Here is a 19734-nt window from a genome sequence, read left to right as displayed (position 1 = left end):
TATGCCCCTATTATGTCAATCCAGTAATTTCCATTTTTATTAAAAAATTTTTTTTAAAAATAGGCTCTGCGCCTGATGTGGGGTTTGAACTCACTCATGATCAAGAGTCAGATGTTTAACCAGCTGAGCCAGCCAGGTGACCCCCGTTTATTTTTTTTATAACCAATGTTGTGCTGGTTTAATAATATCAAAGTATTAAAACTGAATGATCTTGATGATTTTCATGAAATTATTTTATTTTTAAGAACTGTAATAATTTAGGGGCGCCTGGGTGGCCTAGTCGGTTAAGCGTCCGACTTTCGCTTGGGTCATGATCTCGCGGTTCGTGGGTTCGAGCCCCGCGTCGGGCTCTGTGCTGACTGCCAGCTCAGAGCCTGGAGCCTGTTTCAGTCTGTGACTCCCTCTCTCTCTGACCCTCCCCTGCTCACGCTGTCTCTCTCTCTCTCCTAGAAATAAATAAAATTAAAAAAAAAAAAAAAGAACTGTAATAATTTAGAATTGTATTTTCTAGTCGGAAGGCGAATTATGGTGAAAAGCAGGATATTTAAAGCCCAAGATAAAATCTAATGAAAAAAACAAGAACAGAAGTTTAAGGTTGGTGACTTTTAGAGAATTATACCTATCGTGATTTTGAAAGCAAAGATAAAACAGTTTAAGAAACTGGCATTATTATTATGTTCAATTGTAAGGTTAAACATTTATGTACCTGTATGCCAGGTAATCCACTCCAGGGAACAGGCTACAGAGAAGAGCTCATGTGATCAGGAGATAGGTACAAACAACCTCATAGTAGCACTGCTTCTACTAGGAAAAAATAAACACCTGGAAATTGTTTAAAGGGCTCCATCACTTTGACGATCTTGATCTTTAGCTCCGTCCTCCTCTTCAGGGTGAATATGTATTGGGCCAGCACCACCCCAACCACCAGGGCACACACACTGGCACTCGCTCCTTTGGCCATTCTCGTCACCGCCGCTATGTTCAAGGATTGGGCCTCTTGCGCCTCAGGGCGGGAAAAGTACCGGCCCCTAGAGGCTCGGCAGCGCGTGCCCGCGGAAAAGCCCTGATAACTCCGCCGCATCTGCGGGAGCTTCGCCCCTAGGAAAGCCCCACCCCCAAGCGCTGACGCGGGACTGGAAGGCGTTGAGGGGGTGTGGCCTGCGTCCGCAGCGGAGTTGGAAGGCGGGTCTTCCTCCTATCCTATGTCTGAGGAGCCGTCAAAAGACGGAAAAGGGAATGGTATTCATTATCTCTCTGCTAATGAGGACCAGCGAGTGGTTCACTCCAGCACCATCCAGTAGAAATCTGCTTCCAGCCACGACCCACGCAGAAAAACGCTTCCGCCTTCCTTCCTCCTCAGCCACTCTGGACTACAGCCCCCAGAAGGCATCGGAGCTGAACCATCTGACTTGCGCAGTGGCGTTCGTTGTAAAGTGCTATGACAACAGGGCGAAGATGGCTTGGAGTTAGGGAGGAGTGGGGAGGTGTCCCTTCCGCCGTTGCTGTCCTTTATCTGCTGCATCCCACTGAGTGCCTCCCTCACCATTTCCTCCTCTTTGTGAGAAGCAGGACTTGCCGTTGTTCTGGCCTGCCTGGTCTCTTCCAAGGGATTGATGCCGTTTCCCTTGCTTATCTCTGGGGTTGACACAGAAGGGATGCGGGTTTACTCCTTGTGAGTGTCACTCCAACTCTGTGGAGCTGGTGGTGCTGCCTGGTGAGGCTCCACGTCTCCGCCTGGGACGTGGAACAGGTTGGAGCAGGGGAACGACAGGGAAGAGTGAAGCGAGGGGTTGCTTTTCTCTGCACCCTCCGTTCTTGGTCTCGTCTTTCCAGCCCTGGGACCCTGGCGGGCGTTCTTACAGGGAGATCTGCAGAGAGTTCCAGGAAAGGTGGAGCAGGACCCACCTGATTCGGCGTCAGGTAAGAGTATGTCTGGAATTAAACACTGGGAGAGTGAATGCCCTTCCTGTGTTTCGTTTTGTGGGCAAGATTGATCCCTGATGCCATGTAATGGTTTTGGGGATATTGGATGATAGGTTTCTAAAGAAGGATGTTTGCTTTAAAAATAAGACAAAGCGCAGGTACAACACAATGTGTGTGAGATTTATTAACATTTAAGAGAAAAGGTGATACGAAATTTTAAAGATTCCGTTCAGGAATGTCACGTGGTGCACAAGCAGCCTCCTGCCCTGGCACTTCAACAGGTCTTAGGAGCAAATGGTCGCAGTCCTCAGCCTATGACTGAAGTAGGATGCATGCACTAATACCCTTTAATTCTTTTTGCAATAGGATTATTGCTTCTTCTTCTCTCTGTATTGCAGACCACAGCAATTTAGATGACCTGAGCTGATTTTTATCAGGATCTCCTTTCCCCAGTCCAGTCCTGCAATTGACTTAAATTTCCTGGAGATATTCATAGTTTGTTGTTGTTGTTGTTGTTGTTTTCCATCTCACTTTTACTTTAAACATGAAACCATATCACACGCACACACAGCTTGAAGACGCTAGGGGGAAAACTATGGGTCTTCACTGAAGTCTGCCAGCATTTAGAGTGGGATAGATTTTCTAACTTGTAAGAATTATGTAAACAGAATAATTGCTGAGATTTTTTTTTTTTGTGTGTGAATAGACTGAACCCTTATTTAAAAGAATTCAAAAAAGCTTTTCATTTTGCAAATAATTTATAAGTTATTTGTTAGAGTTCAAGGAATTTTTCATTGTGTGTAGTTGTGTGTAATTGCTCTTGAGTTACAACTACACACTTGTGTTTATGGTACAATTTCCTGATGGAAACATTCATTGAAGAAGAAAAAGTCCAATATCCATAGTATATAGTAGTATTTATTTATTAAATTTTTAAAAATTTTTATTTATTTTTGAGAGAGAGAGAGACAGAGTGTGAACAAGGGAGGGACAGAGAGAGAGGGAGACACAGAATCTGAAGCAGGCTCCAGGCTCTGAGCTGGCAGCACAGAGCCTGTTGAGGAGCCTGCACTCGTGAACTGTGAGATCATGACCTGAGGCAAAAGTCGGATGCTGAACCAACTGAATCACCCAGGTGCCCCTATATAGCATTTTTTAATGTTTTAAACATTTTTTTAAAGTAAAAATTAGGTAATTTATTTATTTATTTATTTTTATTTTTTTACAAATAGTTTATTGTCAAATTAGTTTCCACATAAGACTCAGTGCTCATCCCCAAAGTGCCCTCCTCCATGCCCATCCCCCCTCACCCCCACATCCATCAGTCCTGTTTTTGTCAGCATTCAAGAGTCTCTCATGGTTTGCCTCTCTCCCTTTCCCCCACCATTTCTGCCCTTCTTCTCCCCCTTGTTCCTCCGTCAAGTTCCTCCTAATCCTCCTATACGTGCAAACATATGGTATCTGTCCTTCTCTGCCTGACTTATTTCGCTCAGCATAACACCCTCAAGGTCCATCCATGTTGCTACCCATGGCCAGATTTCATTCTTTCTCATTGCCATGTAGTATTCCATGGTATAGATAAACCACATCCTCTTGATCCATTCATCTGTTGATGGACACTTAGGCTCTTTCCATGTTTTAGCTATTGTGGACAGTGCTGCTATGAACATTTTGATGTATGTATCAAGTCTAATCCCTCAGAATAAAGACTTTCAAATATTTCTCAAAAATTATTGAAACACATGAAGTTATTATAAAACATCCCTGCCAATTAACATTTCAGTGAAAGTTTACTGTCAGTGTTTTGAATATCCCGTTTAAATATTCAGGCCAGAGGGTCAGACTGGCATTTGTAACTTTGTCTTGCTCAGGATACATTCCACCACCACCACCACCACCACCACTTCTACTATTACTACTACTAAGTTACTAGTGACATTTATGACATTTATTGAGTTCATCCTGTGGGTTGGGCATTGGGTAAGCAGTTACATGTGTTAGGTCATTTTATTTTTCTATTCTGCAGAACAATTGGGGAGGACTTGTCTAAGGTTACTCTGCTAAAGTGTGAAAGCAAAAAGGGAACCCAAATCTGTCTAATTCCCTTTCCTTGCTCTTTTGTCTTGTGTCTTTTATTGAAAATTCCAACACTGATCCCTTATAATGTTGTCTTCAAAAGCAGCATTCTTCAAATTCTATATATACTTGTCATCTTTCTTGCACTGGATGCCCTGATTCCTACTTTCCAAAATTTGAGGCAGCACTAGGATGACCTGGAGAAAGCAAAACTCCAAGTATGAACAACAATAGCGTCAGTGAACTGCCTCCTAATTCCAGGATCTGCCTTCTAATCCACATATTCTTTCCACAGGATTCTTGAGGTTATCATTGTTGCAGTGATTCTTCTAGTCATCCTTCATTATTGTAGGGCTAGGCCAGTGGGGTGTGAAAACATCCCTATCTTAAAGGAAAACTAAACCTGAGTAAATCTGGTGTGGAAGATAACATATATAAGTAGATATTAAAAATTTAAGAAAGTGTTGAGTGATAAATATGGAAAAGTATTTCTGGAATTTAGGGGATAAAGAGCTTATCTTCTATTTATTATTCTTTTTAAAAAAATGTTAAATGTTTTATTATTTGTTTTTGAGAGAGAGAAAGACAGAGTGCAATCAGACGAGGGGCAGAGAGAGAGGGAGACACAGAATCCAAAGCAGGCTCTAGGCTCTGAGCTGTCAGCACAGAGCCTGTTGCAGGGCTTGAACTCATTAACTGGGAGATCATGACCTGAGCCACCCAGGCTCCCCTTCTATTTATTATTCTAATAAGACATAAGAAATCAATCTTTTGGGGCACCTGGGTGGCTCAGTCGGTTAAGCATCTGACTTTGGCTCAGGTCATGGTCTCATAGTTCGTGGGTTCGAGCCCCGCATTGGGTACTGTGCTGGCAGCTCACCTGGAGCCTGCTTCAGATTCTGTGGCTCCTTCTCTCTCTGCCCCCCCTCTGCTCATGCTCTGTCTCTCTCTGTCTCAAAAATAAATAAACTATAAAAAAGAGAGAATTTCTTGTGGCTCTTTGTGGGTATGGACTTTCAAATTATTGGATTTAGTCATCGTTTAAAAATTTAATTAGGTAGGGGTGCCTGGGTGGCTCAGTCAGTTAAACATCGGACTTCAGCTAAGGTCATCATCTTGGGGTCCGTGAGTTTGAGCCCTACGTCAGGCTCTGTGGTGACAGCTCAGCCCTCACTCAGCCCTTGGAGTCTGTTTTGGATTCTGTGTCTCCTATTTCTCTACCCGTCTCCTGCTCATACTCTGTCTCTCTCTCTCTCTCTCGAAAATAAACATTAAACATATTAAAAATTTAATTAGGTGTATGAAATACTTTCCTGCAGTTTGAACTTGTAGTGATTAGAATTAATATTTACAGAGTATAGCTTTTTGGTCTTTGTGGCATAGTGGCACTTGTTAAGGGTTCTGGAATAGACAGAATGGTTTTGGATGCTACTTGTACTACTTACTAGTTGTGACCACTTGGGAAGGTTTTTTAATCTCTCCGTACTTGAGTAATAGTATCTACCTTCCGTTTTGAAGATTAAAACAGAATACTTGCAAAGCACTTAGAACAGTGCCTGGGACTTAGTAAATGATTAGTAAATGTTAGCTATTCATTTCTAGGGAGAAGGGATAATAGCCATTGAAAATCTTTGGTTTTTATTTTTCATTTACTTAAAAAAAAAACAAAACCACTGAGGAGCTGGAAATCAACATTGCATGAATAGGGGATAAAATGCAAATCATTGTTTCCTATTTTTATTCAAGACAGTTAACTAACCCAAATAAAAAATCAATTTATATATATTTAATTTTTTGTCATTCAGAATACTTTTTGTTTTTGTAATAGAAAATCCAGGTTTCACCAGTGAAAAATGTCCCTTGTTTCTTAGTTTCCTTCTTCCTAACCTGCCAGGAACTGACCTTCCCTGCCCACTACTTGCCTTAATATCTTAAAAGTCAAGGCCTGTATCTTTTTGAATTTGGAAAACGAAGCAGAATTAATTATTTATTTATTTATTTATTTATTTATTTATCTCCATGCCCAACATCATGCTTGAACTTACCACCCTGAGATTGAGAGTAGTGTGCTCTACTGACTGAGCCAGCCAGGGGCCCCTAGAATTTCATTTAAGTCTTAATTTCTGGTTAATTTTTCTTTTTTTTTTTTTTTTTTGAAGTTTATTTATTTATTTTGCGAGAGAGAGTGTGAGTTTGAGTGGGGTAGGGAGAGATAGAGAATTACAAGCAGGCTCTCCACTGTCAGACTTGGGGGGCTCAAACTGTGAGATCATGACCTGATCAAAAATCAAGAGTTGGACGCCTAACCAGCTGAGACACCCAGGCACCCTTATAGTTAATTTTTCTTTCTCTTAATGGTGTGGGATGTCCTTCCAGGAGAAACGGTAGGATTTATTTTGCTAACCTTCTGAATTTAATTTGCTCTCCTTTCGTTCTGTTGGAGTGGTAAATAGGGCCAAAATACAGGAGTATCCCACTTTTAAAAAATGCAAAACTTTATTATTTTTTATTATGTGATATTTTAAACATAAAAGCATAAAGAATAATAAAACCACTCCTCATATGTCTATCACTGTTTATTCTTTTAAAAAATAATAGCTTTCTTGCAATATGATTTATATAACGTACAATTCACCCATATAATTTGTACAACTAAATGTAGTTTTTGTATATTTTACTTTGTATATTTAAGATATGTGCAACCATCACTTGCACTGCAGTCAATTTTAGAATATTTTTATCACTTCAAAAAGAAAACCTGCACTCTTTACCTACAAGTCTTCTGTCCTTTATTTCCCACCAGAATTTATTTTCTTTCTGTATGGATTTGACTCTTCTGTACATTTTATTTGTCTACCTATTTATTTGTTTGCTTATTTACTTATTTTTAGTTGAAGTGATATTTTCCATATATCTTACATAAATGGAATCATAAAAAATGCTGGTCTTTAGTGACTGGCTTTTTTCTCTTGCATACTATTTTCAAGTTGTAGCATATATCAGCACTACTTTTTTTTTTTTCAGTTTTTTTTTTTTTTTTACAAATAGTTTATTGTCAAATTAGTTTCCACATAACACTCAGTGCTCATCCCCAAAGTGCCCTCCTCCATGCCCCTCCCCCCTCCCCCCCACATCCATCAGTCCTCAGTTTTTGTCAGCATTCAAGAGTCTCTCATGGTTTGCCTCTCTCCCTTTCCCCCACCATTTCCCTTCTCCCCCTTGGTCCTCCGTGAAGTTCCTCCTAATCCTCCTATACGTCAGCACTACTTTTTTATTGCTGAAGAATATTCCATTTTATGGATATGCCAACTTTGTGTTTATATATTCATTAGTTGATAGACATTTGGATCATTTCTACTTTTTGGATACTATGAATAATACTACTGTAAACGTGAATGTATAAATTTTTATGTGGACATATACTTTCATTTCTCTTGCAACCTTGGACTGTAATTGCTGGATCATGTGATTACTCTATGTTTAAGTGTTTGAGGAGCTGCCAGATCACTTTCCAAAGTGGTTGTACCATTTTATATTCCATTTTAAACAGCATTGTATGAGGGCTTTGATTTCTCCAAGTCTTTGCCCAAACTTGTTTCTGACTTTTTGATTCTAGCCATCATTATGGGTACAGAGTGGTGTCTCATTGTCGTTTTAATATGCATTTCCCTGGTGGCTAATGACACTGAGCATCTTTTCTTGTGTTTGTTGGCCATTTGTATATCTGAGTTTGAGAAATATATATTCATATCCTTTGCCCATTTTTACATTGGATTTCTATTTTTTTATTATTGAGTCATAAAGAGTTCTTTGTGTGTTACAGATATGTGTCTTTATCAGAGACATGATTTACATTTTCTCTTGTTCTATGGGTCATCTTTTCACTTTCTTATTAGTGTTCTTTGAAGTAAAAAGTTTTAACTTTTGGTGAAGTCCCTTTTTCTTTTGTTACTTATGCTTTTGGTGTCAAATTTAAGATTCTGTCACAATAGATGATATCATGAAGATTTAGTCTTAAGTTTTCTTCCTAGAAGTCTTCTCAGAGTTTTTAAGAAATTTATAGTTTTAGCTATGTATCAGCATACATAAAGGTGTTTGATCCATTTTGAATTAAAACTTTTATATGGTTTGATATAAGGGTCTAACTTCATTCTTTTGCATGTCACTATCCAATAATAACCATTTGTTGCAATTTCTCATTGAATGGTCTTAGCATGCTTGTTGAAAATTAGTTTTCCATAGATGTGTAAGTTTGTTTCTGGATTCTCCTTCTTTTCCATTTATTTATATGTCTATTTTTATGCCAGTACTTACTGTCCTGATTATTATTGCTTTGTAGTTAGGTTTTGAAATGGAGAAATCCTCCAACTTTGTTCTTCTTTTTGAAGATTGCTTTGGCTATTCTGAGTTGCTGGCAACTCTATATGAATTTCATAATAAGATTGTCAGTGTACAAAGAAGCCCTATGGGAATCTGATAAAAACTGAAATGAATCTGTAGATCAATTTGGGAAGTATTGCTATCTTAATGTTATGACTTTAGATCCATGAACATGGGATATTTTCCTGTTTATTTAGATCTCTTTTAGTTCTTTCAACTATGTTTTATAATTTTCAAGGTATATGTTTTACACTTCCTTTGTTAAATTTATTCCTACATTTTTTATTCTTTTTGGATGCTACTATAAATGCAATTGATTTTTGTATGTTAATATTATTGTATCTTTCAACCTCACTTAACTCGTTTATTAGCTCTCATAGTTTTTTACTGAATTTCTTAGGATTTTCTGTACACCAGATCATGTCATTTGAGAGTAAAGATAGCTTTACTTCTTTCTTTCCAATCTTGGAGCCTTTTAGTTCTTTTTCTTACCTAATTGCCTGACCTAAAATCTTTGGCACAATGTTGTTTTTTGTTTTTGTTAATAGTGCCTTTTGTTGATTTCTCTTACAAGTTTAGTAGTAGCTGGATTTGAAGGGAGATGGGGCCAGTGAGATGAATTAGATTAAAGCTCATCAGGGTGTCAAGGTTGGGGGCTGAAGTGGACACCAGAAATAAGTTTCTGTACTCTTTATTTTTTTATGTTTATTTACTTTTATTTTATATTTGAGACACACACAGAGAGAGAGAGAGAGAGAGAGAGAGAGAAAGCGAGCATGAGTGGGGAAAGGGCAGAGAGAGAGGGTGACATGGAAACTGAAGTAGGCTCCAGGCTCTGAGCTGTTGGCACAGAGCCTGACATGGGGCTCCAACTCACAGACAGTAAGATCATGACCTGAGCTGAGCCACCCAGGCACCCCTGTTACTCTTTATTTTAGTAATAGTTGTGTGAAGGGCCTTCAGGAGCTGCCAGAGGCTGCAGTGGCCTTTAGCGGCTTTTCTCTCTGTTAGCATCTGCTGCTTCTGTTTTCCAGGCACTTCCTGGTGGAATGATGGTCCCCCAGATCGTGATAGTGGTGCTGGTAGGCCTTCACCACCTGGGTGAACTGCTCCAGCTCCTTGAGACGGTTCTGCCTGCAGCTCTCACCTTCTCTCTGCTGACAGGCCTTCAGCCTTTCCTGGATAATGTTGGCGATTTCTTGATCAACTTTACAGTCTCTTCTCCATTGCATTTCTGCTTCAGACATGCACAAGACATTCTTTTCCTGGCACTCAGTGATGTCTGGCACATGGCTGAACTCTTGGTGGTAGTAGTAATACCTGTTCTTACATGCTGCCACTCTATAAACTCTTTTCTCAGGTCACAGGCTGGTCCATGAGGAGGTCGAAGGCCTTCGTCAAATATGTTATAGGGTTGGGCATTGAGGTCTGCAGTGAGGGCACCAGTGTGTGGTCTGGGGCTCTGGGTACATGGTCTTGTCTCACTTGTCCAGCATGGCATGGCGGTGGTGCGTGGGGGCCTCCCATCTCTGACACGCAAGCCTCCGCCTGGGTCCCCCCACCTAGTTTGGCATGGTGCAGCAGCCCCTTCAGTATAGTGTTAATAAAATTGGTGAATATGGTCATCCTAGTCTGTGTTTGGCCTTAGGAAGAAAGCATTTAGTCGTTCGTCCTTAAGTATGATATAAGCCATAGGTTTTGCACAGATGTCCTTTATCAGTTTGAGGAAGTTCTCTTTTATTCCTGGTGTTTTTTTTTAGTGCAAGAGTGTTGGATTTTATTTTGTCAGATGCTTTTTTTTTTTTTCTGAATTGAGATGGTAACATGGTTTTTAATTTTTGTTTTGTTGATATGGTGTACTGTTATAATTCATTTTTAGATGTTAGACTAACCTTGCATTCTTGGAGTAAGTTTCACTTGGTCATGGTGTATAGTTCTTTTATATGTTGTTTGGTTCATTTTGCTAGTATTTTGGTGAGGATTTTTGCATCCATATTCATTAGAGATATTGGTCTGTAGTTTTCTTGTGTTTGCTTTCTTTTGGTATTGATGTAACACCATTCTTTTTTTTAAAAAAATTTTAAATGTTTATTTGTTTTTGAGACACAGAGAGACAGAGTGCAAGTAGGGGAGGGGAGACACAGAATCCAAAACAGGCTCCAGGCTCTGAACTGTCAGCATAGAACCCGATGTGGGGCTTGAACCCACAAACTCTGAGATCATGATCTGAGCTGAAGTCAGACGCTTAACCGACTGAGCCACCCAGGAGCCCCAACACCAGTCTTATAGAATGAGTGGAGAAGTATTCCTTCCTCTTTTACTTTTTGGAGTAGTTTGTGAAGAATTGTTATTTGTGTTGGGTAGAATTCGCTGTCTGGGCCTAGTTTGTGGTTAGTTTTTTGATTAGTAATCCAATCTCTTTACTTATTATAGGTCTATTTAGATTTTCTATTTCATTTTTAGTTAGCAACAGGTAGCTGGAAACAAGACGCATAATGCTGATGTCTTGCTCCTCCAGGGAATGTAGTTCTCTGACTAGGAGCTGTGGGGAGAGGGTGCCTTATTCTTGGCTGTAGTGACGTTTCTATCTTGTTGTAAGCTAGGAGTGAGGAGAGAAGGAGTGAGTCTTGGTTTCTTAAATACTGCAGACTCTTTAATTTTCTTACTGAGTTTTAGTAGATTTTTTTATGCTTATTTTCTGTATACTCTTAGGATAATATCCAGAGACTTTAAATGGTTGTTTAAAAAAAATAATTTTCACCAATTTTGCTGGGGAGTGGGTCCATGGAGCTTCTCACATGTCATTCCAAAAGTGGAATCTTCTGAAACTTTAAATTGCATAGCATAATGGCTATGTGAGATACACTTATATTATCAAAAGATTTGGTCAGAGTTCTGTTAGATATCAAAGTACTCTAGGGTTTGTACAACTGTTTAGGAGTAAGTTAAAAGTTATTATTTTCGCACTAATTAGGAACACAACTGCTATGTGCAAAGATAATTTTTTTTGTATGTACTTTTTATTTGAGCCATAGCATTAAGCTTTTTGTAGATAAACAGGGATGTTCAGTAATCTTAAATCCTTCAGGCTTGCTGTGAAATCCATCTTTGAAGCTAAAGCGGAAAGGAGCTCCTTTTTAAAATCTATTGTCCTTCAGCCTAAGTTGTCATTTTAGAATTCATCAATTTTTACAAAAGGAAATTCATGGTACTCCAACTTCACACAGTGTGTGGTTTCTTAATTTCTTAGGAATGGGCAGCACCCCTTTCTTTGCTTCTGTCTTTAAAATCAGAGAGAGGCATTTGGGAAACACATATTGGCTACTGACATCACCTCAAATTGTTGGTTTTCTTATTATTTATTAACTTTATGTAGATGTAAATCCTTATGGTTCAACATACATTATTGTCCACAATGTACATGATCCTCCCTGGGACATGGAAGAACCAGTATGTAGGATTTTGATGTAATGGAATTTATGCAGTTCTGCTATGCACGATCTTATGTTTTGCCCTGGTAGGCAAATCATTTGGTCTGAAATAATTAAACAGCTGTGTTTCTGTGAGGAAGAGCTTTTTGTTGGACCTATGTTTAAAATCAGCACTCTTTGCGCCTCTTAAGAATTACAAAGCAAACCAAAATAATCCCTCTACTGACTCATGCTTTTCCATTTTTTTTTCTTGATATTAAATTGCAGTCAGTGGCAGCCTATAAAGACAAGGATCTAGAGACCAGGAGAGGGTACGCAGAAGCAAGTTTCTGCCATTAGCTGTGTGATTTAGCTAAGGGAATCATATAACTAACCTTTCTGGGCCTCTCCTACAGAATGAAAGGACCAGCTGATTACTAAGTACCTTCTAGTTGTTAATGCCCTGTGGCTTGAAAAATAAGTCCTTTTTCTCACTTTGGAAAGGTAACTTGTGGCACAGGTCCCAGGAAAAATGAAGTGGAAAAGTAGAGCTCTGCTATAGGAAAACATCTACTTTGGCTATCAGATATCAGTTCAACTGGTGGGTGCTTTTTATACTTTAAGGTGCATGTGAATCACCTGGGGATTTTGTTTGACGTGAGGCTGAGATTTTGCATCACAAGCTCTGGGGTAATACTGATGCTGGTCCAGGGGCTACTTTGGGTAGCAAATAGCTAAACAGTGTAGAAAAGGAGGCCTTTCAGCAGCTAGTGAAGTAAAGGGTGACTAAGGAGAAACTGAGAGCAGGAGAAACAGAAACTAAATGTTGCCTGTGTTGTTTTGTTAGTAAGAATAGATCTTAAATTCTGTGATAAAAATCCTTGAAAAATTAGTGTTTGATGTAGAACATTTCCATTTACAGACAATGTTGGAGAATTAATTTTTCATATTGGAGGGTTTTTTTTTTTCATTTGTATTTTAGCAAGCTGAAAAAACTTGTTCATTAACTAAGGTTTTTTAGGTCATTTTCACATAATAGCTATTTTTACCAGATGCAGTCATGTTTATATTCAAACAGCTATGCCTTTTGTGGTCACTTATCTAAGCACTTTGATTGATTTTTTTTAATATATCATTTAATAGCATTGACAGAAAAAACTCTTCTCTATGACCATTACTTAGGTCTTTAATCTGTTCTATAGAAAACCCGTGAGGTTTTCTCTTCTTCATGCATGAGGTGAAGGTGACCCTTTTGGATGTTGAACATATAGATCTTCCCTTCCTATTTTCTCTCCTTAAGACTCCTTTGAACTGACTGATGCTGAATGTGTGCAAAGGATCTCACCTTGTTGGTTAGCCTGTTCATTTCTGGTTTTGGCTATGTCTCCAAATGGAAATTGTGCCTCCAAGTCTTTATTCTTTATGATCTATCAACAGCATTTCATATAGCTGGCCAGTCTCTTTTTCTAGATACACGTTTTTTCATGTCCTTACAGATGGCTCACTCCTGATTTTCCTTTGGAGGCCCCTATTCATTTTTCTGGCCATCTCTTCTTTTGTTTTCCTGGTCTCTACCCCAAAGCCCGGTTTTTGTACCTTGGAAGCTTGTGTCTGATTTCCTCCCAACTCTTCCATACCCTTGCCCTGTGCACCTTTTCCCTTTTCTGATTATACTTTGTATTCTTTCACTGTAATAAGTCATAGCCATGATGATAACCATATGATGAGTGCTGTGAGTCCTCCAAGTGAGTCTTTGAGTGGTACTAAATTTGGGTGATACTCTGCTCTGGGCTGCAAGAGAATGATGTATCTTTATATTGGCAGTCTAATGATATGGTATATTACAACTTTCCATGTATATCTGGAGTATATAATGAGAATATGTGGCACTTATTAAGTACTGTTACTTCCCTCTCAAATAAAAAAATCTAATAAAAGTATAATAAGGTGTTTATTACATTTTTTTGTATGCTTGCTGCCAGATTTGCAGTTTAGTCATTTGGCAATTTGTATGGTTATATAATGCCATTAGTAATAACGAGTGATGCAGATGTTTTTCAGAAACTCTCCCACATATGTTAAAACTCATTTTAAGTTTATTTACCTGCTATGTATTTTTCCCTTCTCTTCCATCAACACCTTGCCTTTATCTGACTAATTTCTTTTTTAGTGGAAAGAGAGGCCTTCGATGAGGTTTTCTTTCTTTCTTTCTTTCTTTCTTTCTTTCTTTCTTTCTTTCTTTCTTTCTTTCTTTCTTCCCTTCTTTCTTTCTTTCTTCCTTCCTTCCTTCCTTCCTTCCCCTCTTTCTTTCTTTCTTTCTTTCTTTCTTTCTTTCTTTCTTTCTTTCTTTCTTTCTTTCCTTCCTTCCTTCCTTCCTTCCTTCCTTCCTTCCTTCCTTCCTTCCTTCCCCTGTTGTTTGTTTCCCTAAACTGGTCATTGAAATAATATTATACTCACATAGAAGTTGCAAAAGTAGTGATTTCCTAATAATAGCAGAACAATTATCAAATTACTAAACTGACATCTATACAATGCTATGACTAAACTATAAGTCTTCTTTAGATTTACTAGGTTTTACATTACATACACTTTTCTTTTTAGAATATGCCTCAAAGAAATTAAAATTTATCCCATGAAACGACCACCAAAATCAGGGTACAGAACTTTTCCATCATCCCAAAGAAATCCCCTTCTACTAGTCTGTTAAAGTCATACCTTCCCTTAACCCTGGCAACCACTGATCTGTTTTCCATCAGTTTAATCTTGTCATTTTGAAAATGTTATAGAAATGGAATTATTTAATATGCGATCTTTTGGGATTATGTATTTTAAAGACTTTTTATTTGTTTTATTTCTTTTATTTTAGAGAGATAGAGTGTGAGCATAAACAGGGGGAGAGGCAGAGAGACAGGGAGAGAGAGAATCTTAAGCAGGCTCCATGCTTAATGTCAAGCTCTATGCGAGGCTTAATCTTGTGACCCTGAGATCATGACCTGAGTTGAAATCAAGAGTCAGACACTTAACGAACTGAGCCACTCAGGCACCCCTAGGATTGGGTGTTTTGTTTTTTTTTTTTCACGCAGCATAATGCTCTTGAGATCCATCCAAGTTGTTATTACTTCATTTAAAAAAATTGCTGAGTTTTATTCCATAGTAAGGACATACCATAGTTCATTTGTTTACACATAGAAGGACATTTGTTTCTTTTCTTCAGTGTAGGTTTAAAAAATATCATAAAAAGGGTAAAAACCATAGCAATTGCTAATGTTTATTGAGTACTTATATGTGCCAAGTATTGTGCTAATAAAAGAATGTTCTTTTTTTCAAACTAAGTTTTTATTTATTTTTTATTTTGAATTGTGAGAAAATATAACATAAAATTACCATCTTAACCATTTAAAATATTTTTAAAGTTTATTTTATTTATTTTTGAGAGAAAGAGAGAGGAAGAGAGAGAGAATCCCAAGGAGGCTCTGCACTGCCAGCACAGAGCCTGATGTGGGGTTGGAACCCACAAATCGTGAGATCATAGCCTGAGCCAAAATCAAGAGTCAGGTGTTTAATCAACTGAGCCACCCAGGTGCCCTACTGTCTTAACCTTTTTATTTTATTTTTTTATTTTTATTACAAATTTTTAAAACCAATTTTTTTTTTAACTTTGGACCCTCTTTATTTTTTTTTGTTTATTTATTTATTTTTTTTACAAATAGTTTATTGTCAAATTAGTTTCCACATAACACTCAGTGCTCATCCCCACAAGTGCCCTCCTCCATGCCCCTCCCCCCTCCCCCCCACATCCATCAGTCCTGTTTTTGTCAGCATTCAAGAGTCTCTCATGGTTTGCCTCTCTCCCTTTCCCCCACCATTTCCGCCCTTCTCCCCCTTGTTCCTCCGTCAAGTTCCTCCTAATCCTCCTATACGTGCAAACATATGATATTTGTCCTTCTCTGCCTGACTTATTTCGCTAAGCATAACACCCTCAAAGTCCATCCATGTTGCTACACATGGCCAGATTTCATTGTTTCTCATTGCCATGTAGTATTCCATGGTATAGATAAACCACATCTTCTTGATCCATTCATCTGTTGATGGACACTTAGGCTCTTTCCATGTTTTAGCTATTGTGGAGAGTGCTGCTATGAACATTGGGGTACATGTGCTCCTATGCCTCAGCATTTCTGTATCCCTTGGGTAAATTCCTAGCAGTGCCATTGCTGGGTCATAGGGGAGTTCTATTGTTAATTTCCTGAGGAACCTCCACACTGTTTTCCAGAGGGGCTGTACCAGTAAAGCCAATTTTTAAAAAGTTTATTTATTTTGAGAGTATGTGAGCAGAGGAGGGCATAGAGAGAGGGAGAGAGAGAGAATCCCAAGCAGGTTCTGTGCTGTTAGCACAGAGCCTGGTGTGGGGTTTGAACTCACAAACCTTGAGATCATGATCTGAGCCAAAACCAAGAGTCAGATGCTTAACTGACCAAGCCACCCAGGTACCCCATTTTTAAGTGTACATTTTTAAGTGTACAGTTCAGTAGTGTTAAGTACATTCACATTTTTGTGTAACCAGTCTCCAAAACTTTTCACCTTGTAAAACTGAATCTCTATACCAGTCAAACTAAAGCTCCCCGCTTCTCTCTCATCCCAACCGTGGCAGCCACCATTCTACCCTTTATGAATTTGACTACCCTTGGTACCTCATATAAGTGGAATCATGCAGTATTTGTCCTTTTTACTGGTTTATTTCACTTAACATAATGTTCTCAAGGTTCATTCATGTTGCATATGTCGGAATTTCCCTCCTTTTTAAGACTGATAATACTCCATTGTATGTATATACTACATTTTGTTTATCCACTCATCCACTGATAGACAATCCAACTTGGGGTGCCTCTACCTTTTAGATGTTGTGAATAATGCTGCTATGAACATAAGGGTGCAAATGTCTCTTTGAACTCCTGCTTTCATTTCCTTTGGATATATACCCAGAAGTAGAATGAGTGGATCATATGGTAATTTCTATTTTTAATTTTTTGAGGAACCACCATACAGTTTCTGTAGTGGTTGCACTATTTCAGGTTCTCACCACCAGTGCACAAGAGTTCCAGTCACTTCACGTCCTTGCCAACACTTGTTACTTTCTGTTTTGGGTTTTTTTTTTTTTTTTTTTTTTTGGGTAGTAGCTGTCCTAATGGGTGTGAGGTGGTATTTCATTATGTTTTTGATTTGCATTTCCCTCGATTAGTGATGTTGAACATTGTTTCACATGCTTTTTGACCATTTGTAAATCATCTTGGGTTAAATGTCTATTCAAGTCCTTTGACCATTAAAACAATTTTTGTTGATATTTTTGAGTTCTTTATGTATTATGTATACTAATCATAATTAGATATATAATTTGCAAATATTTTCTTACATTTCATAGGTTGCCTCTACTGCGTTCTTATTTATTCCTCTTTAGGGAAGTTGCAGTATGCAGAGTTTTGGTAGCTTTTAGTAACCCGCCCCTGGTTTCTTGGTTTGTATGGAATGTAGACCCAAATTCACACTGACCACCTCCTGAATTTTTCGCCACTGCATGATTCTCAGCTAATTTCTTGGCCAACTTAATGAAAGCTAGTAGTCTTGCTTTCTATGATTAGCCTATGTGGAAGGCCTACTTTAAGAAGCAGATTGGTTTACATTTTCTATTTTTTATCTTTAATTAAAAATTTTTTTTTAAAAAATATTTTTATTTATTTCTAGGAGAGAGAGATAGCGTGAGCAGGGGAGGGTCAGAGAGAGAGGGAGATACAGACCCTGAAACAGGCTCCAGGCTCTGAGCTGGCTGTCAGCACAGAGCCCGACGTGGGGCTCGAACCCACGAACTGTGAGATCATGACCTGAGCTGAAGTCAGATGCCTAACTGACTGAGCCACCCAGGCGCCCCTGATTTACATTTTTCCAATGTATAGTTGATCCTCGTTATTTTCAGATTCCGTATTTGTGAGTTTACCTGTTTGCTAAAGTTTATTCATAATAATAAATTTTACAATTCACAGTGATTCTTTGCCTTTTTGTTTCACCTCTTATACTATAAATAAGTGTCCTTTTTTCTGGCCTACTTAGTGCTCTATTTTCCACATCTCTGTGGTTTGGATTTGTTTTATTTATTTGTTTTGCTTTTGTTGTTTAAAGTGGTCCCCAAATGTAATGCTGAAGTGCTATGTAATGTTTCTAAGTGCAAGAAAGCTGCTGTGTACCTTATAGAGAAAATATATGCACAGATAAGCTTCTTTCAAATATGAGTTATAGTGTTGCTGTTGAGTTGAATGTTAATGAATCAACTATATATTAAGTAAAGTATTTTTAAACAGAGAAACACAAAACAAAGTTATATATTGATTGGTTGATGAAAAAAAGTTGTGACTAGAGACTCACAGGAGCCTCTCTATTTCCCCTAGAGGCAGTAGTTCAATCTTTACTCAATGTTTGCTGTGACCTTATAGTATGGAATGTCTTGATGAATAAGGAACATTGACTGCATTTCCTATTATTTAAATCAGGGAAGCATGAAGGAAAGGCTCATTTATGTTGGATAAATGAACTTTCATAGAATCCCAGGGTATGTGATGTTTGTGTTGTAATTTGAGGTCCAGTGGGCATTCACATTCACCATATCAGTAACTCAGTGGTAGATGTTGCTGGTATAGCCTTATTCTAGATGAGGAATCAAAGCAGAGAGAAAATTTATGGGTTGCTTGAATCACAGGTGGTTAATGGTATACTGGGATAAATGCACCTTTACCTGGTTTTCCTGGTTCTTTTTTGGTGTGAATTTTCTTCTTCCATTTTGCCTTTCTACAATTATAATGGGGAAAGAGTGTGAATGCTTTTTGAGTACCTGTGATATACTAGTTCCAGTATTAGCCATTTGATACATTTGATTTTATTTGCTTTTCTCAGCAACTCATTGTGGCATGAGATGATGCAGTCTTTTCAGTGACCAAACTGAAGGAAGATTAGATATTTTGCTAAGGAATTATGTATTACCTAGTGCTATTAAAATTTGAATCTTGATCCTCCAAAGAATTTTTTTCTTACTTTGTGTCTTTGTCTACTAAATGTCCCAGAAGAGAGAATTGGCTCAACATACATGAATAATTTTTCAGACTGACTCTCCACTGGCATTGAAAAATATCTGATTATGTTTCCAGCCATTTGGATTTATGGTTTCACATAATGTCTGCAAAATACAAAACTTAAAGTTAAATTCAGAAATGTTTTTCTTAACATTGTCCAAGTTTAATTTGCTATGCCTGAAGAAATAATTAATTCATAATTCATGGTGTGAAGTAGATATTTACTATAAATAAATGCTTTCTTTTTATAGTGAACGAAAATGTCTTTATTTAAAGCCCGTGATTGGTGGTCTACTGTTCTGGGAGAAAAAGAAGAATTTGATCAAGGCTGTTTGTGTTTGGCTGACGTTGACAATACTGGAAATGGACAAGGTAAGCAATTTATAACCATGCACTTGGAGCAAAGCTTTACAGAAATAAAATAAAAATGACTTCCTTTTTAAGAATGTACTTTATAGAACATAAGTGAACTGTAAAATTATGCCCTAATTTTTTTTTTTTTTTTTTTACAAATAGTTTATTGTCAAATTAGTTTCTACATAACACTCAGTGCTCATCCCCAAAGTGCCCTCCTCCATGCCCATCCCCCCCTCCCCCCCACACCCATCAGTCCTCAGTTTTTGTCAGCATTCAAGAGTCTCTCATGGTTTGCCTCTCTCCCTTTCCCCCACCATTTCCGCCCTTCTTCTCCCCCTCGTTCCTCCGTCAAGTTCCTCCTAATCCTCCTATACGTGCAAACATATGATATTTGTCCTTCTCTGCCTGACTTATTTCGCTCAGCATAACCCCCCCAAGGTCCATCCATGTTGCTACACATGGCCAGATTTCAT

At 38.3% G+C, this 19734-nt stretch overlaps 1 protein-coding gene and 1 pseudogene across 2 annotated transcripts in view; one reads left to right on the top strand and one right to left on the bottom strand.

Annotated features, from left to right (window-relative positions):
• The first annotated feature begins 1450 nt into the window (after positions 1-1450).
• The window catches only part of BBS9 (Bardet-Biedl syndrome 9), a 454413-nt gene continuing 436129 nt past the window's right edge, over positions 1451-19734 (top strand). Inside the window, exons 1-2 of one of the 2 annotated variants that reach the window (XM_039251160.1) lie at positions 1451-1920; positions 19156-19276. In XM_039251160.1, the coding sequence (XP_039107091.1) occupies positions 19165-19276 (112 nt within the window). In that variant the 5' untranslated portion in view covers positions 1451-1920; positions 19156-19164. The remainder of the gene's footprint in view (positions 1921-19155; positions 19277-19734) is intronic. The other variant, XM_039251161.1, reaches the window with a different exon arrangement.
• On the bottom strand, positions 1630-9875 carry LOC120244576 (annotated as a pseudogene).

Source organism: Hyaena hyaena, unplaced genomic scaffold (genome assembly GCF_003009895.1).
Source record: "Hyaena hyaena isolate Hyena2069 unplaced genomic scaffold, ASM300989v1 scaffold_387, whole genome shotgun sequence".
NCBI lineage: Eukaryota > Metazoa > Chordata > Mammalia > Carnivora > Hyaenidae > Hyaena > Hyaena hyaena.
The sequence above is the reverse complement of the archived record's forward strand: the minus strand, read 5'-3'. Positions and strand labels throughout refer to the sequence as shown.